Genomic DNA, 18,799 nt, shown 5'->3' on the forward strand with positions numbered 1-18,799 from the left:
ACTGTAGCTCAACATATTCTTTCCAAGTTGTTGTACTTTACCTAAATACGTACTTTCTAAGTGGTTTTACTCCATTTAAACACGTACTTCGCGAGCTGTTGTACGTCACCCAGTTATATTCAGTTCTAAATTATTTATGCTGATTATGTGGTGTTTTATCCATTTTTATAATACTGACTAAATAGCTATTTAGTAAGTATTATAATTGACACAAGGTTTCTGTAGCAAATGAATATAAAATGTTGAAGTGAACGTCACCCGAAGTATGAAACTTAAATAAAACCATTTATTTGAAGCTTTTATTCCTGCCTAAATACCCAACTTTGTAGAAAGTTGTACCGTTATTTATATTTCACGGTTTTTTTTTAGTTGAGCTGTTTACTTGATAACAATATTGCTTTTAACATTGAATGAGTGAATTAATCAAAACCTAATGGATTATTCTGAATGTCTGCCTTTTAACGATGCATGTATTATGCTCAGATCATGTTAATTATCGTAACATTAAGCGACAGGTTTAATAGCATGTTTTACTGATCTTTAACTCTAAATATTTATGTTGTCTTTCCTTCAGTGCTTTAATTATCCTGGCTTCATAAGGATCGTTCTGACTGTTCCACAAGAACAGATGCTGGAAGCGTGCAAAAGGATTGCTGATTTCTGTAGCCACCAGCATTCCCCTTATGAGAACTCCAATAAAGGTCATCCCTTTGAGGTCACTAAAAACATTCCTGAAGAAAGCTGATACCCAAATACAATGTCTCTGACGGAGCGCTTGCATTTAACCATGAATTTTCATCTAAGTTAAAAATAATAAGAATTGGTAAGCTGTTGTGATAAAAGCCCAATCTTTTAACTTTGTTAGAGTTTTATATAACCCAGAACCAAAGGACTCAAGCCATTAAGCTAATTGACTTTTTAGCACAAACCAACCTAAACTTTATCCAGAGTATGTGGCCAAACTTGCAGATTTTGAACTATAAAAAACAACAACACCAAGCGATATATTTAATAATTTTTAAATCTATTGGCATAGTGTGCTATTTCTAAATACTGCACGATGGCTGTATTATAATGTTTCATCAAATTATTGTATTGCAATATATTAATGTTGTTAGTCATTTTTAACAATACAACAACACTGTGCCATATTACGATGCTTCATAAAAACAATCAAATCAATGTATTGTAATATATTGTTGTGGTTCGTAATTTCTAAACTATACAACAGCACTGTGTCGTTTTATGATGTGCCACGAAGACAGTCAAACTAGTATATTGTAGTATATTGATGTGGTTCGTCATTTATAAACTGTGTAATGACATTGTGCAGTCCTCAGACGCCTCAGCTCTAGGTCCGAAGGCTTTTAGCAATCGGTTTTTGACAGCCAATGGAGTTCAGCACAGATAGCACATTACGTAGCTTTGTGCTTAACTATAAATAAACAAATTCTAACATTAAGTTTGTTTGTTTTTGAATTTCGCACAAAGCTACTAGAGGGCTATCTGTGCTAGCCGTCCCTAATTTAGCAGTGTAAGACTAGAGGGAAGGCAGCTAGTCATCACCACCCACCGCCAACTCTTGGACTACTTTTTTACCAACGAATAGTGGGATTGACCGTCACTGTATAACGCCCCAACGGCTGAAAGGCGAGCATGTTTGGAGCAACCGGGCCTAAGATTAAGAACAACGAATTGTTGTTGTTCACACTCACACTTGTAAATAGCATTCTTGTTTTTATTTATGAAAAATAAATCATGTTTTAATTTCAGTGTAGCTACTAATGGTAACCATGGTAATACTCACTAAGTTCCAATAGTCTACAAACATATAATATTTGAATGTACTGCTTGAAAATATGGTAACTCAATTTTATTTTCTCTCTATGATCTAGAAGAAACTTACGTTAGAAACTTATTTATATTAGCCACGGATCCACTTCAGTGGATTCAGTACTACTAAAAAAATAAATATTGAAACATAAAAATATCAATTCCAACTATTTCGTTGGAATAATATTGTGCTTTAAAGTCAAGTTTACTTTAATAGTTTCTATAAAGACTCATAATACACAAGTTCATGATTTATTAACTTAGTAAATCATTTACATCTTGTCATTTCAAAGTTAATATCTTGTTTTGCAGTTCTGTATGAAAGGTAACATTACGGTTTTGGCTTTATGAAGACCTTAATAAAAATACAAATATTCATCTTTACGTATTCAAACATCAAAGCAAACAAACACGCAAAATTTTAGAAACAGGTCAGAAAAACGTACCACATAATTCTTTTCAGTCGTTTTGATCATGAGAGTTATTCAAATATCCGGGCCCTGCTAATACTGCATCAAATGTTGTATTTCCCCTAATAAACGTCCCTCTATAATTATCGTTATTCAGGTGTTTTTTTCTATAACGAGCACCTTGTGCAACACCAACAGCAATCCAATATAGCGTCCATTTTATTACTGTAATTTTGATTTAAAGAAAGAAGAAAAACTAACACAAACACTTATTTCGATCGAAATCAATAAATCACATGAGAAAAATAGAACATAGAACTATCGAGGGAAATGTTTTGATTGTTTCTTAAACTGCACTATAGGTTATCTGTTGTGTACCCGATGTAGGTGTCGAATCCGAATTTTAGTGTCGTAAGCACTTAAGCTTAATGTTGGAACACCTAGGGGCCATGTTCACCATGGAGCATAAATTACACTATGCAACAGAAATTTTGCTCCTGGACAGTATGTGTTATTTCTTAATCGGCCATTGTTCCGTTCAAACTTAGCTTTTGTGACGTGGATAATGAAATTTAGAAATTAACGTTATTTTCTATGTAAAAACGTGCAAATTTGCACATTTTAATTTACATAAGGTCTGAATAAAACAACATATGAATCATGAGTTAGATGTATTTATACTAAAGAGATACAAAAATGAACAAAAATGTTTAGAAAGTGGTTGTTTTTCGAGATTTGTAACTGTAGCGTAAATCAGTTTCACGTATCAGCCTCCAAATTTAGTCTCCTATCATGTTTTTATTATACGCTCCTTGGTAGTGGCGTCCAAAATCCCCTATGTCGGTGTCCCTGTAGCGCAGTGGATAGCGTGTTGGACTTCTAATCCAAAGGTCCGGGTTCGACCCCGGCAGGGATGATTTCCAGTGTAAATTAGCATTATTTTTAAGGCCACGTATGGCCAGGTGGGTTTGAGGCGTTCGACTCGTAATCTGAGGATCACGGGTTCGAACATCACACATGTTCGCCCTTTGCAGCCGTGGAGGCGTTATAACTTGACGGTGAATCCCACTATTCCTTTGTAAAAGAGTAGCCCAAGAGTTGGCGGTGAGTAGTGATTACCTTCCCTCTAGTCTTACATTGCTAAATTAGGGACGGCTGGCGCAAATACCCCACGCGAAGCTTTGCGCGAAATTCAAAACAAACCCAACCCTGACTAGACCTAGTCTACTAACTGTGAAGGGTATAAACAGTTGGAAAAGTCTTATCACGATAAGCGACACTCGTTTAAAAGTTACTTTGCTTTTATGCTTTTAATTATTTCGAGTAATGTGTACTCGATAAACAATTTTATTTTCTTATTTTGGACAAACATTTTGTAAGTCGAAAATAGACGTAATTACAACGAAAATACTGTATAATATCTGTATTCACACGACATAACGACAAACTTTTCCAAACAAGATGTATTCTCGTATTTATTATAATGCCATACTTGAAATGTGATGTTACCTGTTCTCCAACGTTAGTGTAACTAGGTTTATTGTTTCTCGGTGCTATTATAACGTCTATCTGAAAACTTGATGTCTTTCCGTCAACAATATTGTAGCAACGTTTATTGTCGTTCAGTGTTATTTTAACGTTATGCTGGAAATACCTTTCTCTGTCTGTCAACAATATTGTAGCAACGTTTACAGTCATACTCTGACTGTAGAAATATGATATTATCTATTGTTAAACAACGTATTAGCAAAGTGTAAAAATAAAACCAATGGACAATACGTTATGACATGTCAGTAATACTATATCCGATTATACAGTGGCGACAAATATTTGCAGCATTACCATCAGGACTGACTGGGATGCTACAGATATTTTAGCGGTTTAGACGACCTTATTCGTTCTTAAAGAGCTAGTAGAGAGATGTACTACCTTAAGGTGTGGTTATAACCTAATACGAGAAATATATTATGATCAAAATTTGAAAGTAATACTGAAATATTTCCGGCTTTATTGTAATGATTCGCTGCACTCGATGTCTGATAATAAAATATATCGTTTGTTAAATCCTGTCTTATGCAGAATATAAAAAATTACCTGATATCAATACTATTTCACCAAAAACGTTAAATGACCGATAAGTTTTCATGCGACTTTGAGCCAAAAGCATTACTTGACAGCAGCTAATAAAACCAGAGAAAAGTTTAATTAGCATCTTCTTGTGCCTTTTGTTTTTCTAATCTCCTAAAAATCTTTATTGAATCTTAAAGAATATTTTTCTGTCGCGACACTTTTCACATTGATACATTAGAATTGTATTCAGTTTATGTAATCCAGAAAGTAGGGTTTGAAACATCTTACTTCTTCATATGAAAAAAATAAATTTGTTTGTTTACTTATTTCTTGTTAAACACAAGCATTCGCAATGGGCTATCTGTGTTGAACTCACTACGAATTTTGAAACCTGATTGTTTAGTGTGTTAAGTTTGTAGACTTGCCGCTGAGCTTTCGGTTGTGCTGACTTTATGGAGTGCAAGAAACAGACATAATGAAATACCAATGGTATTGCGATGTCATCTATTAAATCAAAAGTAAGCAAAATTTACAAGAAAAGAAAAAAGAGCAAATTTACGCTGGGATTTCTTCTGTATCCACGGCAGGACATTTAACTCCGTACTTTGATGTTTTAAGTTTGCAAGCTTAACGCCGTCAAACTGGGAAACAAATTAAAAAGAGAAAGAGAGAAATCAATAGAGGAGTGTGTTCATTTAATCTGTAAAGTTTTGAAACAGAGAATAAAAATTTCGGTTTGAGGAAATCTAGCAAAAGTCAATAAGAACGATAAAGTGATTTTCGAGTTGTATTTTAAATGCGTCATAAAGTTGTTACCTGCACACATCGATCAAACTACCCTCTAATGCTTTATGTCTCAGACCTTAAAATTATCATGAATCACAAACGTGGTTCATAATAAGCATAGCACACGAATTTTATAAAAGATGGCGAAATTCATCTTTAAAAGTAGACTTATTCTTGAAATAACAAATTATGGTCTTTATCTCAATTGATAAGAGCAAAAAAAATTGATTCTACGTTTCTTAGAGAAAATACACCATTCGTCCATTTCTTTTCCATGTTATTACTTTCATATAAACTTTGTTTAATAGGCCTACCGGGAAAAAAAACGGTTATGCATATTTTATTCAAACATGAGCAATACAACTAAAAAAACTCAAGTCCAGGTCTTAGAACTATTTTTATGTTAACTTTTAAAGAGAAGGAGAGACTTGATTAGTTTGTATTTTATTTGCTTTTGGCCAAATTTCTCATCGAAACCATTTAAGCACCGAAACTTAGAGCTAAAACGGCTAGGTGTACTAACGTTTTCTTCGCTACCAGTTCCCCGCTTTTACAGCGGTAAGTCTTCAAATTTACAACGTTAAAACCAGGAGTTCGACTCGTCTTGGTGGACTCAGCAGAGAACCAGATGTGACTTTGGTATAAAAAAAACACATGCTTTTTCGCTACAAACATAAGTTCTTCGAAGCCATTCCAGCCCAGTAGAAATGTTCTATTGAAGTACACAAAGTACATATTTATAACAGCGTATTTAGCCTTATTATAATTTCACATTTCGTTACACAAAAAAAAAAAGCCACTTTGAATATTGTACCTATACCTGTACAATAGAAACGAACGCAGACTTTAATATGTTCTAGAGTAATTTTAAAAATAATTCATGGGCATCCTGTTTTTCTTTACGTTCTGAAGAAGTGTTCGAAATCCTCAACTTTCCGCCATTGAAAACATCTGACGTCTTATGAATGCTCATTAACTGTAAAATAATTTGTAAAACTTATACTTGAAAATTTCACACTGAGTGTTCTTCATTTCTCGAGTTTCGAGTCCTCCATTGCTTCTCAATCTCGTTGTTGTACTTTGTTTCTACGTCGTGTTCTGCGACCAGTTTATTACATTTCTTAGAGTCCTTAGCCGTAGACTTGAAAATATAATATTTGCATTTGATTCGACTTTTTTCTGTACCTTTTTGATGATCCCTCTTTCCTTTTCTAAATTAACAATTTTAATTATCTTGGATGTTAATAATTGGTGTGATACTTATACACGTGATATTGCAGTGCCATCCCGCAGTTCAAAAGAATACTAACAAGTTTTGATTCACCATTAGGCTTGTTTGTTTGGTTTTGAATTTCGCGCAAAACTACAAGAGTGCTAACCGTCCCTAATTTAGCAGTGTGAGACTAGAGTGAAGGCTGCTAGTCATCACTACTCATCGTCAACTACTGGGTCACTCTTTTACCAACGAAAGTGGGATTGACCGTTACTTTATAACGTCCCCGCGGCTGAAAGGGCAAGCCTTTTTGTTACGACGGGGATTCGATTCCACGACCTTCATATTACGAGTCGAGCGCCCTATCCACCTGACCATAAAGAGTAAAATAACTAAATAAACGGGTTATATATTTATGCGGCTGCAGTGCCGTCGTATGACTAAGGATAAAACAAATGCACTCTGAATCACTCTGTGGGATTTGAAAACGCGTTTATATGTGAAAACTTCGATTATTATTGTACAAAATAAAGATGCTGAAAATGAACACATCTAGCAACGCTTAATCAAAAATATAAAATAATTTCTTCTCCCTTCATGTGCATGATTACGTTATTCTAGTTACATTTAAAAATTACACTTAAATGTAAACAAAACATAATTTGCAAACAATGGCATGCAGGCATAGTTGTTCATCAGAAGAACAGGTGTCACATCTATTAGAGTTCTTAATTTTTCTTTTCCAGTTGTTAAAGAACCCAAACGCGGTTATTCTTTCTGAGTTTGTGTACCATTCACGTACACCCGGGCCCGGCATGTCCAGTTGGTTAAGGCACTCGACTCCTAATCTGAGGGTCTCGGGTTCGAATCCCCGTCACACCAAATATGTTTTCTCTTTCAGCTATGAGGGCGTTATAATGTGACGTTGAATCCCAGTATTCGTTGGTAGTCCAAGAGTTGGCAATGGGAGTTGATGACTAGCTGCTTTACCTTTAGTCTAAACTGCTAAATTAGAGACGGCTAGCGCAGATAGCCATCGTGTAACTTTGTGCGAAAATTCAAAACAAACAAACACGTCCGTATTTCGTTTTATTCAGAGTAACGTACGGATGTATGAAGAGCTATCTTTCGGACCACACTGAGTTCGCCGTTTCTAAGGGAATATTTGCTCAGTCCTTTCGGTGATAGATATTTGTCAAATTCCTTCTCTCAGAGAACAGAAGATATTCCTTTAAGTGTCAGTCATGTTTGGTTGACATGCTATCAAGATTCATGTTTTGATTTGGAGTTGTTTTATTCTCATGCGTTGGTTTTAGAAGCCACAGAACATAGAACTATCGAGGGAAATGTTTTGATTGTTTCTTAAACTGCACTATAGGTTATCTGTAGTGTACCCGATGTAGGTGTCGAATCCGAAATTTAGTGTCGTAAGCACTTAAGCTTAATGTTGGAACACCTAGGGGCCATGTTCACCATGGAGCATAAATTACACTATGCAACAGAAATTTTGCTCCTGGACTGTATGTGTTATTTCTTAATCGGCCATTGTTCCGTTCAAACTTAGCTTTTGTGACGTGGATAATGAAATTTAGAAATTAACGTTATTTTCTATGTAAAACGTGCAAATTTGCACATTTTAATTTACATAAGGTCTGAATAAAACAACATATGAATCATGAGTTAGATGTATTTATACTAAAGTGATACAAAATGAACAAAAATGTTTATAAAGTGGTTGTTTTCGAGATTTGTAACTGTAGCGTAAAAGAGTTTCACGTATGAGCCCCCAAATTTAGTCTCCCATCATGTTTTTATTATACGCTCCTTGGTAGTGGCGTCCAAAATCCCCTATGTCGGTGTCCCTGTAGCGCAGTGGATAGCGTGTTGGACTTCTAATCCAAAGGTCCGGGTTCGACCCCGGCAGGGATGATTTCCAGTGTAAATTAGCATTATTTTTAAGGCCACGTATGGCCAGGTGGGTTTGAGGCGTTCGACTCGTAATCTGAGGATCACGGGTTCGAACATCACACATGTTCGCCCTTTGCAGCCGTGGAGGCGTTATAACTTGACGGTGAATCCCACTATTCCTTTGTAAAAGAGTAGCCCAAGAGTTGGCGGTGAGTAGTGATTACCTTCCCTCTAGTCTTACATTGCTAAATTAGGGACGGCTGGCGCAAATAGCCCACGCGAAGCTTTGCGCGAAATTGAAAACAAACCCAACCCTAACTAGACCTAGTCTACTAACTGAAAAGGGTATAAACAGTTGGAAAAGTCTTATCACGATAAGCGACACTTAGTGCTTTTAATTATTTCGAATAATGCGTACTCGATAAACAATTTTATTTTCTTATTTTGGACAAACATTTTGTAAGTCGAAAATAGACGTAATTACAACGAAAATACTGTATAATATCTGTATTCACACGACATAACGACAAACTTTTCCAAACAAGATGTATTCTCGTATTTATTATAATGCCATACTTGAAATGTGATGTTACCTGTTCTCCAACGTTAGTGTAACTAGGTTTATTGTTTTTCGGTGCTATTATAACGTCTATCTGAAAACTTGATGTCTTTCCGTCAACAATATTGTAGCAACGTTTATTGTCGTTCAGTGTTATTTTAACGTTATGCTGTAAATACCTTTCTCTGTCTGTCAACAATATTGTAGCAACGTTTACAGTCATACTCTGACTGTAGAGATATGATATTATCTATTGTTAAACAACGTATTAGCAAAGTGTAAAAATAAAACCAATGGACAATACGTTATGACATGTCAGTAATACTATATCCGATTATACAGTGGCGACAAATATTTGCAGCAATAACATCAGGACTGACTGGGATGCTACAGATATTTTAGCGGTTTAGACGACCTTATTCGTTCTTAAGGAGCTAGTAGAGAGATGTACTACCTTAAGGTGTGGTTATAACCTAATACGAGAAATACATTATGATCAAAATTTGAAAGTAATACTGAAATATTTCCGCCTTTATTGTAATGTTTCGCTGCACTCGATGTCTGATAATAAAATATATCGTTTGTTAAATCCTGTCTTATGTAGAATATAAAAATTACCTGATATCAATACTATTTCACCAAAAACGTTAAATGACCGATAAGTTTTCATGCGACTTTGAGCCAAAAGCATTACTTGACAGCAGCTAATAAAACCGGAGAAAAGTTAATTAGCATCTTGTTGTGCCTTTTGTTTTTCTAATCTCCTAAAAATCTTTATTGAATCTTAAAGAATATTTTTCTGTCGCGACACTTTTCACATTGATACATTAGAATTGTATTCAGTTTATGTAATCTAGAAAGTAGGATTTGAAACATCTTACTTCTTCATATGAAAAAAATAAATTTGTTTGTTTACTTATTTCTTGTTAAACACAAGCATTCGCAATGGGCTATCTGTGTTGAACTCACTACGAATTTTGAAACCTGATTGTTTAGTGTGTTAAGTTTGTAGACTTGCCGCTGAGCTTTCGGTTGTGCTGACTTTATGGAGTGCAAGAAACAGACATAATGAAATACCAATGGTATTGCGATGTCATCTATTAAATCAAAAGTAAGCAAAATTTACAAGAAAAGAAAATAGAGCAAAGTTACGTTGGGATTTCTTCTGTATCCACGGCAGGACATTTAACTCCGTACTTTGATGTTTTAAGTTTGCAAGCTTAACGCTGTCAAACTGGGAAACAAATTAAAAAGAGAAAGAGAGAAATCAATAGAGGAGTGTGTTCATTTAATCTGTAAAGTTTTGAAACAGAGAATAAAAATTTCGGTTTGAGGAAATCTAGCAAAAGTCAATAAGAACGATAAAGTGATTTTCGAGTTGTATTTTAAATGCGTCATAAAGTTGTTACCTGCACACATCGATCAAACTACCCTCTAATGCTTTATGTCTCAGACCTTGAAATTATCATGAATCACAAACGTGGTTCATAATAAGCATAGCACACGAATTTTATAAAAGATGGCGAAATTCATCTTTAAAAGTAGACTTATTCTTGAAATAACAATAAAGGTCTTTAAATCAACTGATAAGAGCAAAAAAAAATTGATTCTACGTTTCTTAGAGAAAATACACCATTCGTCCATTTCTTTTCCATGTTATTACTTTCATATAAACTTTGTTTAATAGGCCTACCGGGAAAAAAAACGGTTATGCATATTTTATTCAAACATGAGCAATACAACTAAAAAAACTCAAGTCCAGGTCTTAGAACTATTTTTATGTTAACTTTTAAAGAGAAGGAGAGACTTGATTAGTTTGTTTTTTATTTGCTTTTGGCCAAATTTCTCATCGAAACCATTTAAGCACCGAAACTTAGAGCTAAAACGGCTAGGTGTACTAACGTTTTCTTCGCTACCAGTTCCCCGCTTTTACAGCGGTAAGTCTTCAAATTTACAACGTTAAAACCAGGAGTTCGATTCGTCTCGGTGGACTCAGCAGAGAACTTTGGTATAAAAAAAAACACATGCTTTTTCGCTACAAACATAAGTTCTTCGAAGCCATTCCAGCCCAGTAGAAATGTTCTATTGAAGTACACAAAGTACATATTTATAACAGCGTATTTAGCCTTATTATAATTTCACATTTCGTTACACAAAAAAAAAGACACTTTGAATATTGTACCTATACCTGGACAATAGAAACGAACGCATACTTTAATATGTTCTAGAGTAGTTTTAAAAATAATTCATGGGCATCCTTTTTTTTTCTTTTCGTTCTGAAGAAGTGTTCGAAGTCCTCAACTTTCCGCCATTGAAAACATCTGACGTCTTATGAATGCTCATTAACTGTAAAATAATTTGTAAAACTTATACTTGAAAATTTCACACTGAGTGTTCTTCATTTCTCGAGTTTCGAGTCCTCCATTGCTTCTCAATCTCGTTGTTGTACTTTGTTTCTACGTCGTGTTCTGCGACCAGTTTATTACATTTCTTAGAGTCCTTAGCCGTAGACTTGAAAATATAATATTTGCATTTGATTCGACTTTTTTCTGTACCTTTCCGATGATCTCTCTTTCCTTTTTCTAAATTAACAATTTTAATTATCTTGGATGTTAATAATTGGTGTGATACTTATACACGTGATATTGCAGTGCCATCCCGCAGTTCAAAAGAATACTAACAAGTTTTGATTCACCATTAGGCTTGTTTGTTTGGTTTTGAATTTCGCGCAAAACTACAAGAGTGCTATCTGCGCTAACCGTCCCTAATTTAGCAGTGTGAGACTAGAGTGAAGGCTGCTAGTCATCACTACTCATCGTCAACTACTGGGTCACTCTTTTACCAACGAAAGTGGGATTGACCGTTACTTTATAACGTCCCCGCGGCTGAAAGGGCAAGCCTTTTTGTTACGACGGGGATTCGATTCCACGACCTTCATATTACGAGTCGAGCGCCCTATCCACCTGACCATAAAGAGTAAAATAACTAAATAAACGGGTTATATATTTATGCGGCAGTAGTGCCATCGTATGACTAAGGATAAAACAAATGCACTCTGAATCACTCTGTGGGATTTGAAAACGCGTTTATATGTGAAAACTTCGATTATTATTGTACAAAATAAAGATGCTGAAAATGAACACATCTAGCAACGCTTAATCAAAAATATAAAATAATTTCTTCTCCCTTCATGTGCATGAATACGTTATTCTAGTTACATTTAAAATTACACTTAAATGTAAACAAAACATAATTTGCAAACAATGGCATGCAGGCATAGTTGTTCATCAGAAGAACAGGTGTCACATCTATTAGAGTTCTTAATTTTTCTTTTCCAGTTGTTAAAGAACCCAAACGCGGTTATTCTTTCTGAGTTTGTGTACCATTCACGTACACCCGGGCCCGGCATGTCCAGTTGGTTAAGGCACTCGACTCCTAATCTGAGGGGCTCGGGTTCGAATCCCCGCCACACCAAATATGTTTTCTCTCTCAGCTATGAGGGCGTTATAATGTGACGGTGAATCCCAGTATTCGTTGGTAGTCCAAGAGTTGGCAATGGGAGTTGATGACTAGCTGCTTTACCTTTAGTCTAAACTGCTAAATTAGAGACGGCTAGCGCAGATAGCCATCGTGTAACTTTGTGCGAAAATTCAAAACAAACAAACTCGTCCGTATTTCGTTTTATTCAGAGTAACGTACGGATGTATGAAGAGCTATCTTTCGGACCACACTGAGTTCGCCGTTTCTAAGGGAATATTTGCTCAGTCCTTTCGGTGATAGATATTTGTCAAATTCCTTCTCTCAGAGAACAGAAGATATTCCTTTAAGTGTCAGTCATGTTTGGTTGACATGCTATCAAGATTCATGTTTTGATTTGGAGTTGTTTTTATTCTCATGCGTTGGTTTTAGAAGCCACAGAACATAGAACTATCGAGGGAAATGTTTTGATTGTTTCTTAAACTGCACTATAGGTTATCTGTAGTGTACCCGATGTAGGTGTCGAATCCGAAATTTAGTGTCGTAAGCACTTAAGCTTAATGTTGGAACATCTAGGAGCCATATTCACCATGGAGCATAAATTACACTATGCAACAGAAATTTTGCTCCTGGACAGTATGTGTTATTTCTTAATCGGCCATTGTTCCGTTCAAACTTAGCTTTTGTGACGTGGATAATGAAATTTAGAAATTAACGTTATTTTCTATGTAAAAACGTGCAAATTTGCACATTTTAATTTACATAAGGTCTGAATAAAACAACATATGAATCATGAGTTAGATGTATTTATACTAAAGTGATACAAAAATGTTTATAAAGTGGTTGTTTTTCGAGATTTGTAACTGTAGCGTAAAATAGTTTCACGTATCAGCCCCCAAATTTAGTCTCCCATCATGTTTTATTATACGCTCCTTGGTAGTGGCGTCCAAAATCCCTATGTCGGTGTCCCTGTAGCGCAGTGGATAGCGTGTTGGACTTCTAATCCAAAGGTCCCGGGTTCGACCCCCGGCAGGGATGATTTCCAGTGTAAATTAGCATTATTTTTAAGGCCACGTATGGCCAGGTGGGTTTGAGGCGTTCGACTCGTAATCTGAGGATCACGGGTTCGAACATCACACATGTTCGCCCTTTGCAGCCGTGGAGGCGTTATAACTTGACGGTGAATCCCACTATTCCTTTGTAAAAGAGTAGCCCAAGAGTTGGCGGTGAGTAGTGATTACCTTCCCTCTAGTCTTACATTGCTAAATTAGGGACGGCTGGCGCAAATACCCCACGCGAGGCTTTGCGCGAAATTGAAAACAAACCCAACCCTAACTAGACCTGGTCTACTAACTGAAAAGGGTATAAACAGTTGGAAAAGTCTTATCACGATAAGCGACACTCGTTTAAAAGTCACTTTGCTTTTATGCTTTTAATTATTTCGAGTAATGCGTACTCGATAAACAATTTTATTTTCTTATTTTGGACAAACATTTTGTAAGTCGAAAATAGACGTAATTACAACGAAAATACTGTATAATATCTGTATTCACACGACATAACGACAAACTTTTCCAAACAAGATGTATTCTCGTATTTATTATAATGCCATACTTGAAATGTGATGTTACCTGTTCTCCAACGTTAGTGTAACTAGGTTTATTGTTTCTCGGTGCTATTATAACGTCTATCTGAAAACTTGATGTCTTTCCGTCAACAATATTGTAGCAACGTTTATTGTCGTTCAGTGTTATTTTAACGTTATGCTGGAAATACCTTTCTCTGTCTGTCAACAATATTGTAGCAACGTTTACAGTCATACTCTGACTGTAGAAATATGATATTATCTATTGTTAAACAACGTATTAGCAAAGTGTAAAAATAAAACCAATGGACAATACGTTATGACATGTCAGTAATACTATATCCGATTATACAGTGGCGACAAATATTTGCAGCAATAACGTCAGGACTGACTGGGATGCTACAGATATTTTAGCGGTTTAGACGACCTTATTCGTTCTTAAAGAGCTAGTAGAGAGATGTACTACCTTAAGGTGTGGTTATAACCTAATACGAGAAATATATTATGATCAAAATTTGAAAGTAATACTGAAATATTTCCGCCTTTATTGTAATGTTTCGCTGCACTCGATGTCTGATAATAAAATATATCGTTTGTTAAATCCTGTCTTATGCAGAATATAAAAAAATACCTGATATCAATACTATTTCACCAAAAACGTTAAATGACCGATAAGTTTTCATGCGACTTTGAGCCAAAAGCATTACTTGACAGCAGCTAATAAAACCGGAGAAAAGTTAATTAGCATCTTGTTGTGCCTTTTGTTTTTCTAATCTCCTAAAAAATCTTTATTGAATCTTAAAGAATATTTTTCTGTCGCGACACTTTTCACATTGATACATTAGAATTGTATTCAGTTTATGTAATCTAGAAAGTAGGATTTGAAACATCTTACTTCTTCATATGAAAAAAATAAATTTGTTTGTTTACTTATTTCTTGTTAAACACAAGCATTCGCAATGGGCTATCTGTGTTGAACTCACTACGAATTTTGAAACCTGATTGTTTAGTGTGATAAGTTTGTAGACTTGCCGCTGAGCTTTCGGTTGTGCTGACTTTATGGAGTGCAAGAAACAGACATAATGAAATACCAATGGTATTGCGATGTCATCTATTAAATCAAAAGTAAGCAAAATTTACAAGAAAAGAAAATAGAGCAAAGTTACGTTGGGATTTCTTCTGTATCCACGGCAGGACATTTAACTCCGTACTTTGATGTTTTAAGTTTGCAAGCTTAACGCTGTCAAACTGGGAAACAAATTAAAAAGAGAAAGAGAGAAATCAATAGAGGAGTGTGTTCATTTAATCTGTAAAGTTTTGAAACAGAGAATAAAAATTTCGGTTTGAGGAAATCTAGCAAAAGTCAATAAGAACGATAAAGTGATTTTCAAGTTGTATTTTAAATGCGTCATAAAGTTGTTACCTGCACACATCGATCAAACTACCCTCTAATGCTTTATGTCTCAGACCTTGAAATTATCATGAATCACAAACGTGGTTCATAATAAGCATAGCACACGAATTTTATAAAAGATGGCGAAATTCATCTTTAAAAGTAGACTTATTCTTGAAATAACAATAAAGGTCTTTAAATCAACTGATAAGAGCAAAAAAAAATTGATTCTACGTTTCTTAGAGAAAATACACCATTCGTCCATTTCTTTTCCATGTTATTACTTTCATATAAACTTTGTTTAATAGGCCTACCGGGAAAAAAAACGGTTATGCATATTTTATTCAAACATGAGCAATACAACTAAAAAAACTCAAGTCCAGGTCTTAGAACTATTTTTATGTTAACTTTTAAAGAGAAGGAGAGACTTGATTAGTTTTTTTTTATTTGCTTTTGGCCAAATTTCTCATCGAAACCATTTAAGCACCGAAACTTAGAGCTAAAACGGCTAGGTGTACTAACGTTTTCTTCGCTACCAGTTCCCCGCTTTTACAGCGGTAAGTCTTCAAATTTACAACGTTAAAACCAGGAGTTCGATTCGTCTCGGTGGACTCAGCAGAGAACTTTGGTATAAAAAAAAACACATGCTTTTTCGCTACAAACATAAGTTCTTCGAAGCCATTCCAGCCCAGTAGAAATGTTCTATTGAAGTACACAAAGTACATATTTATAACAGCGTATTTAGCCTTATTATAATTTCACATTTCGTTACACAAAAAAAAAGACACTTTGAATATTGTACCTATACCTGAACAATAGAAACGAACGCATACTTTAATATCTTCTAGAGTAGTTTTAAAAATAATTCATGGGCATCCTTTTTTTTTCTTTTCGTTCTGAAGAAGTGTTCGAAGTCCTCAACTTTCCGCCATTGAAAACATCTGACGTCTTATGAATGCTCATTAACTGTAAAATAATTTGTAAAACTTATACTTGAAAATTTCACACTGAGTGTTCTTCATTTCTCGAGTTTCGAGTCCTCCATTGCTTCTCAATCTCGTTGTTGTACTTTGTTTCTACGTCGTGTTCTGCGACCAGTTTATTACATTTCTTAGAGTCCTTAGCCGTAGACTTGAAAATATAATATTTGCATTTGATTCGACTTTTTTTCTGTACCTTTCCGATGATCTCTCTTTCCTTTTTCTAAATTAACAATTTTAATTATCTTGGATGTTAATAATTGGTGTGATACTTATACACGTGATATTGCAGTGCCATCCCGCAGTTCAAAAGAATACTAACAAGTTTTGATTCACCATTAGGCTTGTTTGTTTGGTTTTGAATTTCGCGCAAAACTACAAGAGTGCTATCTGCGCTAACCGTCCCTAATTTAGCAGTGTGAGACTAGAGTGAAGACTGCTAGTCATCACTACTCATCGTCAACTACTGGGTCACTCTTTTACCAACGAAAGTGGGATTGACCGTTACTTTATAACGTCCCCGCGGCTGAAAGGGCAAGCCTTTTTTGTTACGACGGGGATTCGATTCCACGACCTTCATATTACGAGTCGAGCGCCCTATCCACCTGACCATAAAGAGTAAAATAACTAAATAAACGGGTTATATATTTATGCGGCAGTAGTGCCATCGTATGACTAAGGATAAAACAAATGCACTCTGAATCACTCTGTGGGATTTGAAAACGCGTTTATATGTGAAAACTTCGATTATTATTGTACAAAATAAAGATGCTGAAAATGAACACATCTAGCAACGCTTAATCAAAAATATAAAATAATTTCTTCTCCCTTCATGTGCATGAATACGTTATTCTAGTTACATTTAAAAATTACACTTAAATGTAAACAAAACATAATTTGCAAACAATGGCATGCAGGCATAGTTGTTCATCAGAAGAACAGGTGTCACATCTATTAGAGTTCTTAATTTTTCTTTTCCAGTTGTTAAAGAACCCAAACGCGGTTATTCTTTCTGAGTTTGTGTACCATTCACGTACACCCGGGCCCGGCATGTCCAGTTGGTTAAGGCACTCGACTCCTAATCTGAGGGGCTCGGGTTCGAATCCCCGCCACACCAAATATGTTTTCTCTCTCAGCTATGAGGGCGTTATAATGTGACGGTGAATCCCAGTATTCGTTGGTAGTCCAAGAGTTGGCAATGGGAGTTGATGACTAGCTGCTTTACCTTTAGTCTAAACTGCTAAATTAGAGACGGCTAGCGCAGATAGCCATCGTGTAACTTTGTGCGAAAATTCAAAACAAACAAACTCGTCCGTATTTCGTTTTATTCAGAGTAACGTACGGATGTATGAAGAGCTATCTTTCGGACCACACTGAGTTCGCCGTTTCTAAGGGAATATTTGCTCAGTCCTTTCGGTGATAGATATTTGTCAAATTCCTTCTCTCAGAGAACAGAAGATATTCCTTTAAGTGTCAGTCATGTTTGGTTGACATGCTATCAAGATTCATGTTTTGATTTGGAGTTGTTTTTATTCTCATGCGTTGGTTTTAGAAGCCACAGAACATAGAACTATCGAGGGAAATGTTTTGATTGTTTCTTAAACTGCACTATAGGTTATCTGTAGTGTACCCGATGTAGGTGTCGAATCCGAAATTTAGTGTCGTAAGCACTTAAGCTTAATGTTGGAACATCTAGGAGCCATATTCACCATGGAGCATAAATTACACTATGCAACAGAAATTTTGCTCCTGGACAGTATGTGTTATTTCTTAATCGGCCATTGTTCCGTTCAAACTTAGCTTTTGTGACGTGGATAATGAAATTTAGAAATTAACGTTATTTTCTATGTAAAAACGTGCAAATTTGCACATTTTAATTTACATAAGGTCTGAATAAAACAACATATGAATCATGAGTTAGATGTATTTATACTATAGTGATAGAAAAATGTTTATAAAGTGGTTGTTTTTCGAGATTTGTAACTGTAGCGTAAAATAGTTTCACGTATCAGCCCCCAAATTTAGTCTCCCATCATGTTTTTATTATACGCTCCTTGGTAGTGGCGTCCAAAATCCCCTATGTCGGTGTCCCTGTAGCGCAGTGGATAGCGTGTTGGACTTCTAATCCAAAGGTCCCGGGTTCGACCCCCGGCAGGGATGATTTCCAGTGTAAATTAGCATTATTATTTAAGGCCACGTATGGCCAGGTGGGTTTGAGGCGTTCGACTCGTAATCTGAGGATCACGGGTTCGAACATCACACATGTTCGCCCTTTGCAGCCGTGGAGGCGTTATAACTTGACGGTGAATCCCACTATTCCTTTGTAAAAGAGTAGCCCAAGAGTTGGCGGTGAGTAGTGATTACCTTCCCTCTAGTCTTACATTGCTAAATTAGGGACGGCTGGCGCAAATACCCCACGCGAGGCTTTGCGCGAAATTGAAAACAAACCCAACCCTAACTAGACCTGGTCTACTAACTGAAAAGGGTATAAACAGTTGGAAAAGTCTTATCACGATAAGCGACACTCGTTTAAAAGTCACTTTGCTTTTATGCTTTTAATTATTTCGAGTAATGCGTACTCGATA

At 35.7% G+C, this 18,799-nt stretch overlaps 1 protein-coding gene and 4 non-coding genes across 7 annotated transcripts in view; all 5 read left to right on the forward strand.

The window, feature by feature from the left end:
* Positions 1-6,230, forward strand: part of LOC143250821 (tyrosine aminotransferase-like) — a 49,312-nt gene extending 43,082 nt beyond the window's left edge. For all 3 annotated transcript variants that reach the window (XM_076501872.1, XM_076501873.1, XM_076501871.1), the window contains one exon: positions 575-6,230. In XM_076501872.1, coding sequence (XP_076357987.1) covers positions 575-745 — 171 coding nt within the window. In that variant the 3' untranslated portion in view covers positions 746-6,230. The remainder of the gene's footprint in view (positions 1-574) is intronic.
* On the forward strand, positions 3,089-3,159 carry TRNAR-UCU (transfer RNA arginine (anticodon UCU)). Its single transcript has one exon. It is a non-coding gene; the product is annotated as a tRNA-Arg (tRNA).
* Positions 6,231-8,170: 1,940 nt separating the features above from the next.
* TRNAR-UCU (transfer RNA arginine (anticodon UCU)) lies at positions 8,171-8,241 on the forward strand. Its single transcript has one exon. It is a non-coding gene; the product is annotated as a tRNA-Arg (tRNA).
* Positions 8,242-13,221: 4,980 nt separating this feature from the next.
* TRNAR-UCU (transfer RNA arginine (anticodon UCU)) lies at positions 13,222-13,294 on the forward strand. Its single transcript has one exon. It is a non-coding gene; the product is annotated as a tRNA-Arg (tRNA).
* A 5,007-nt stretch (positions 13,295-18,301) lies between these two features.
* TRNAR-UCU (transfer RNA arginine (anticodon UCU)) lies at positions 18,302-18,374 on the forward strand. The gene has a single exon. It is a non-coding gene; the product is annotated as a tRNA-Arg (tRNA).
* The last annotated feature ends 425 nt before the right edge of the window (positions 18,375-18,799 follow it).

The sequence above is a fragment of the Tachypleus tridentatus genome, chromosome 5 (assembly GCF_004210375.1).
Source record: "Tachypleus tridentatus isolate NWPU-2018 chromosome 5, ASM421037v1, whole genome shotgun sequence".
NCBI lineage: Eukaryota > Metazoa > Arthropoda > Merostomata > Xiphosura > Limulidae > Tachypleus > Tachypleus tridentatus.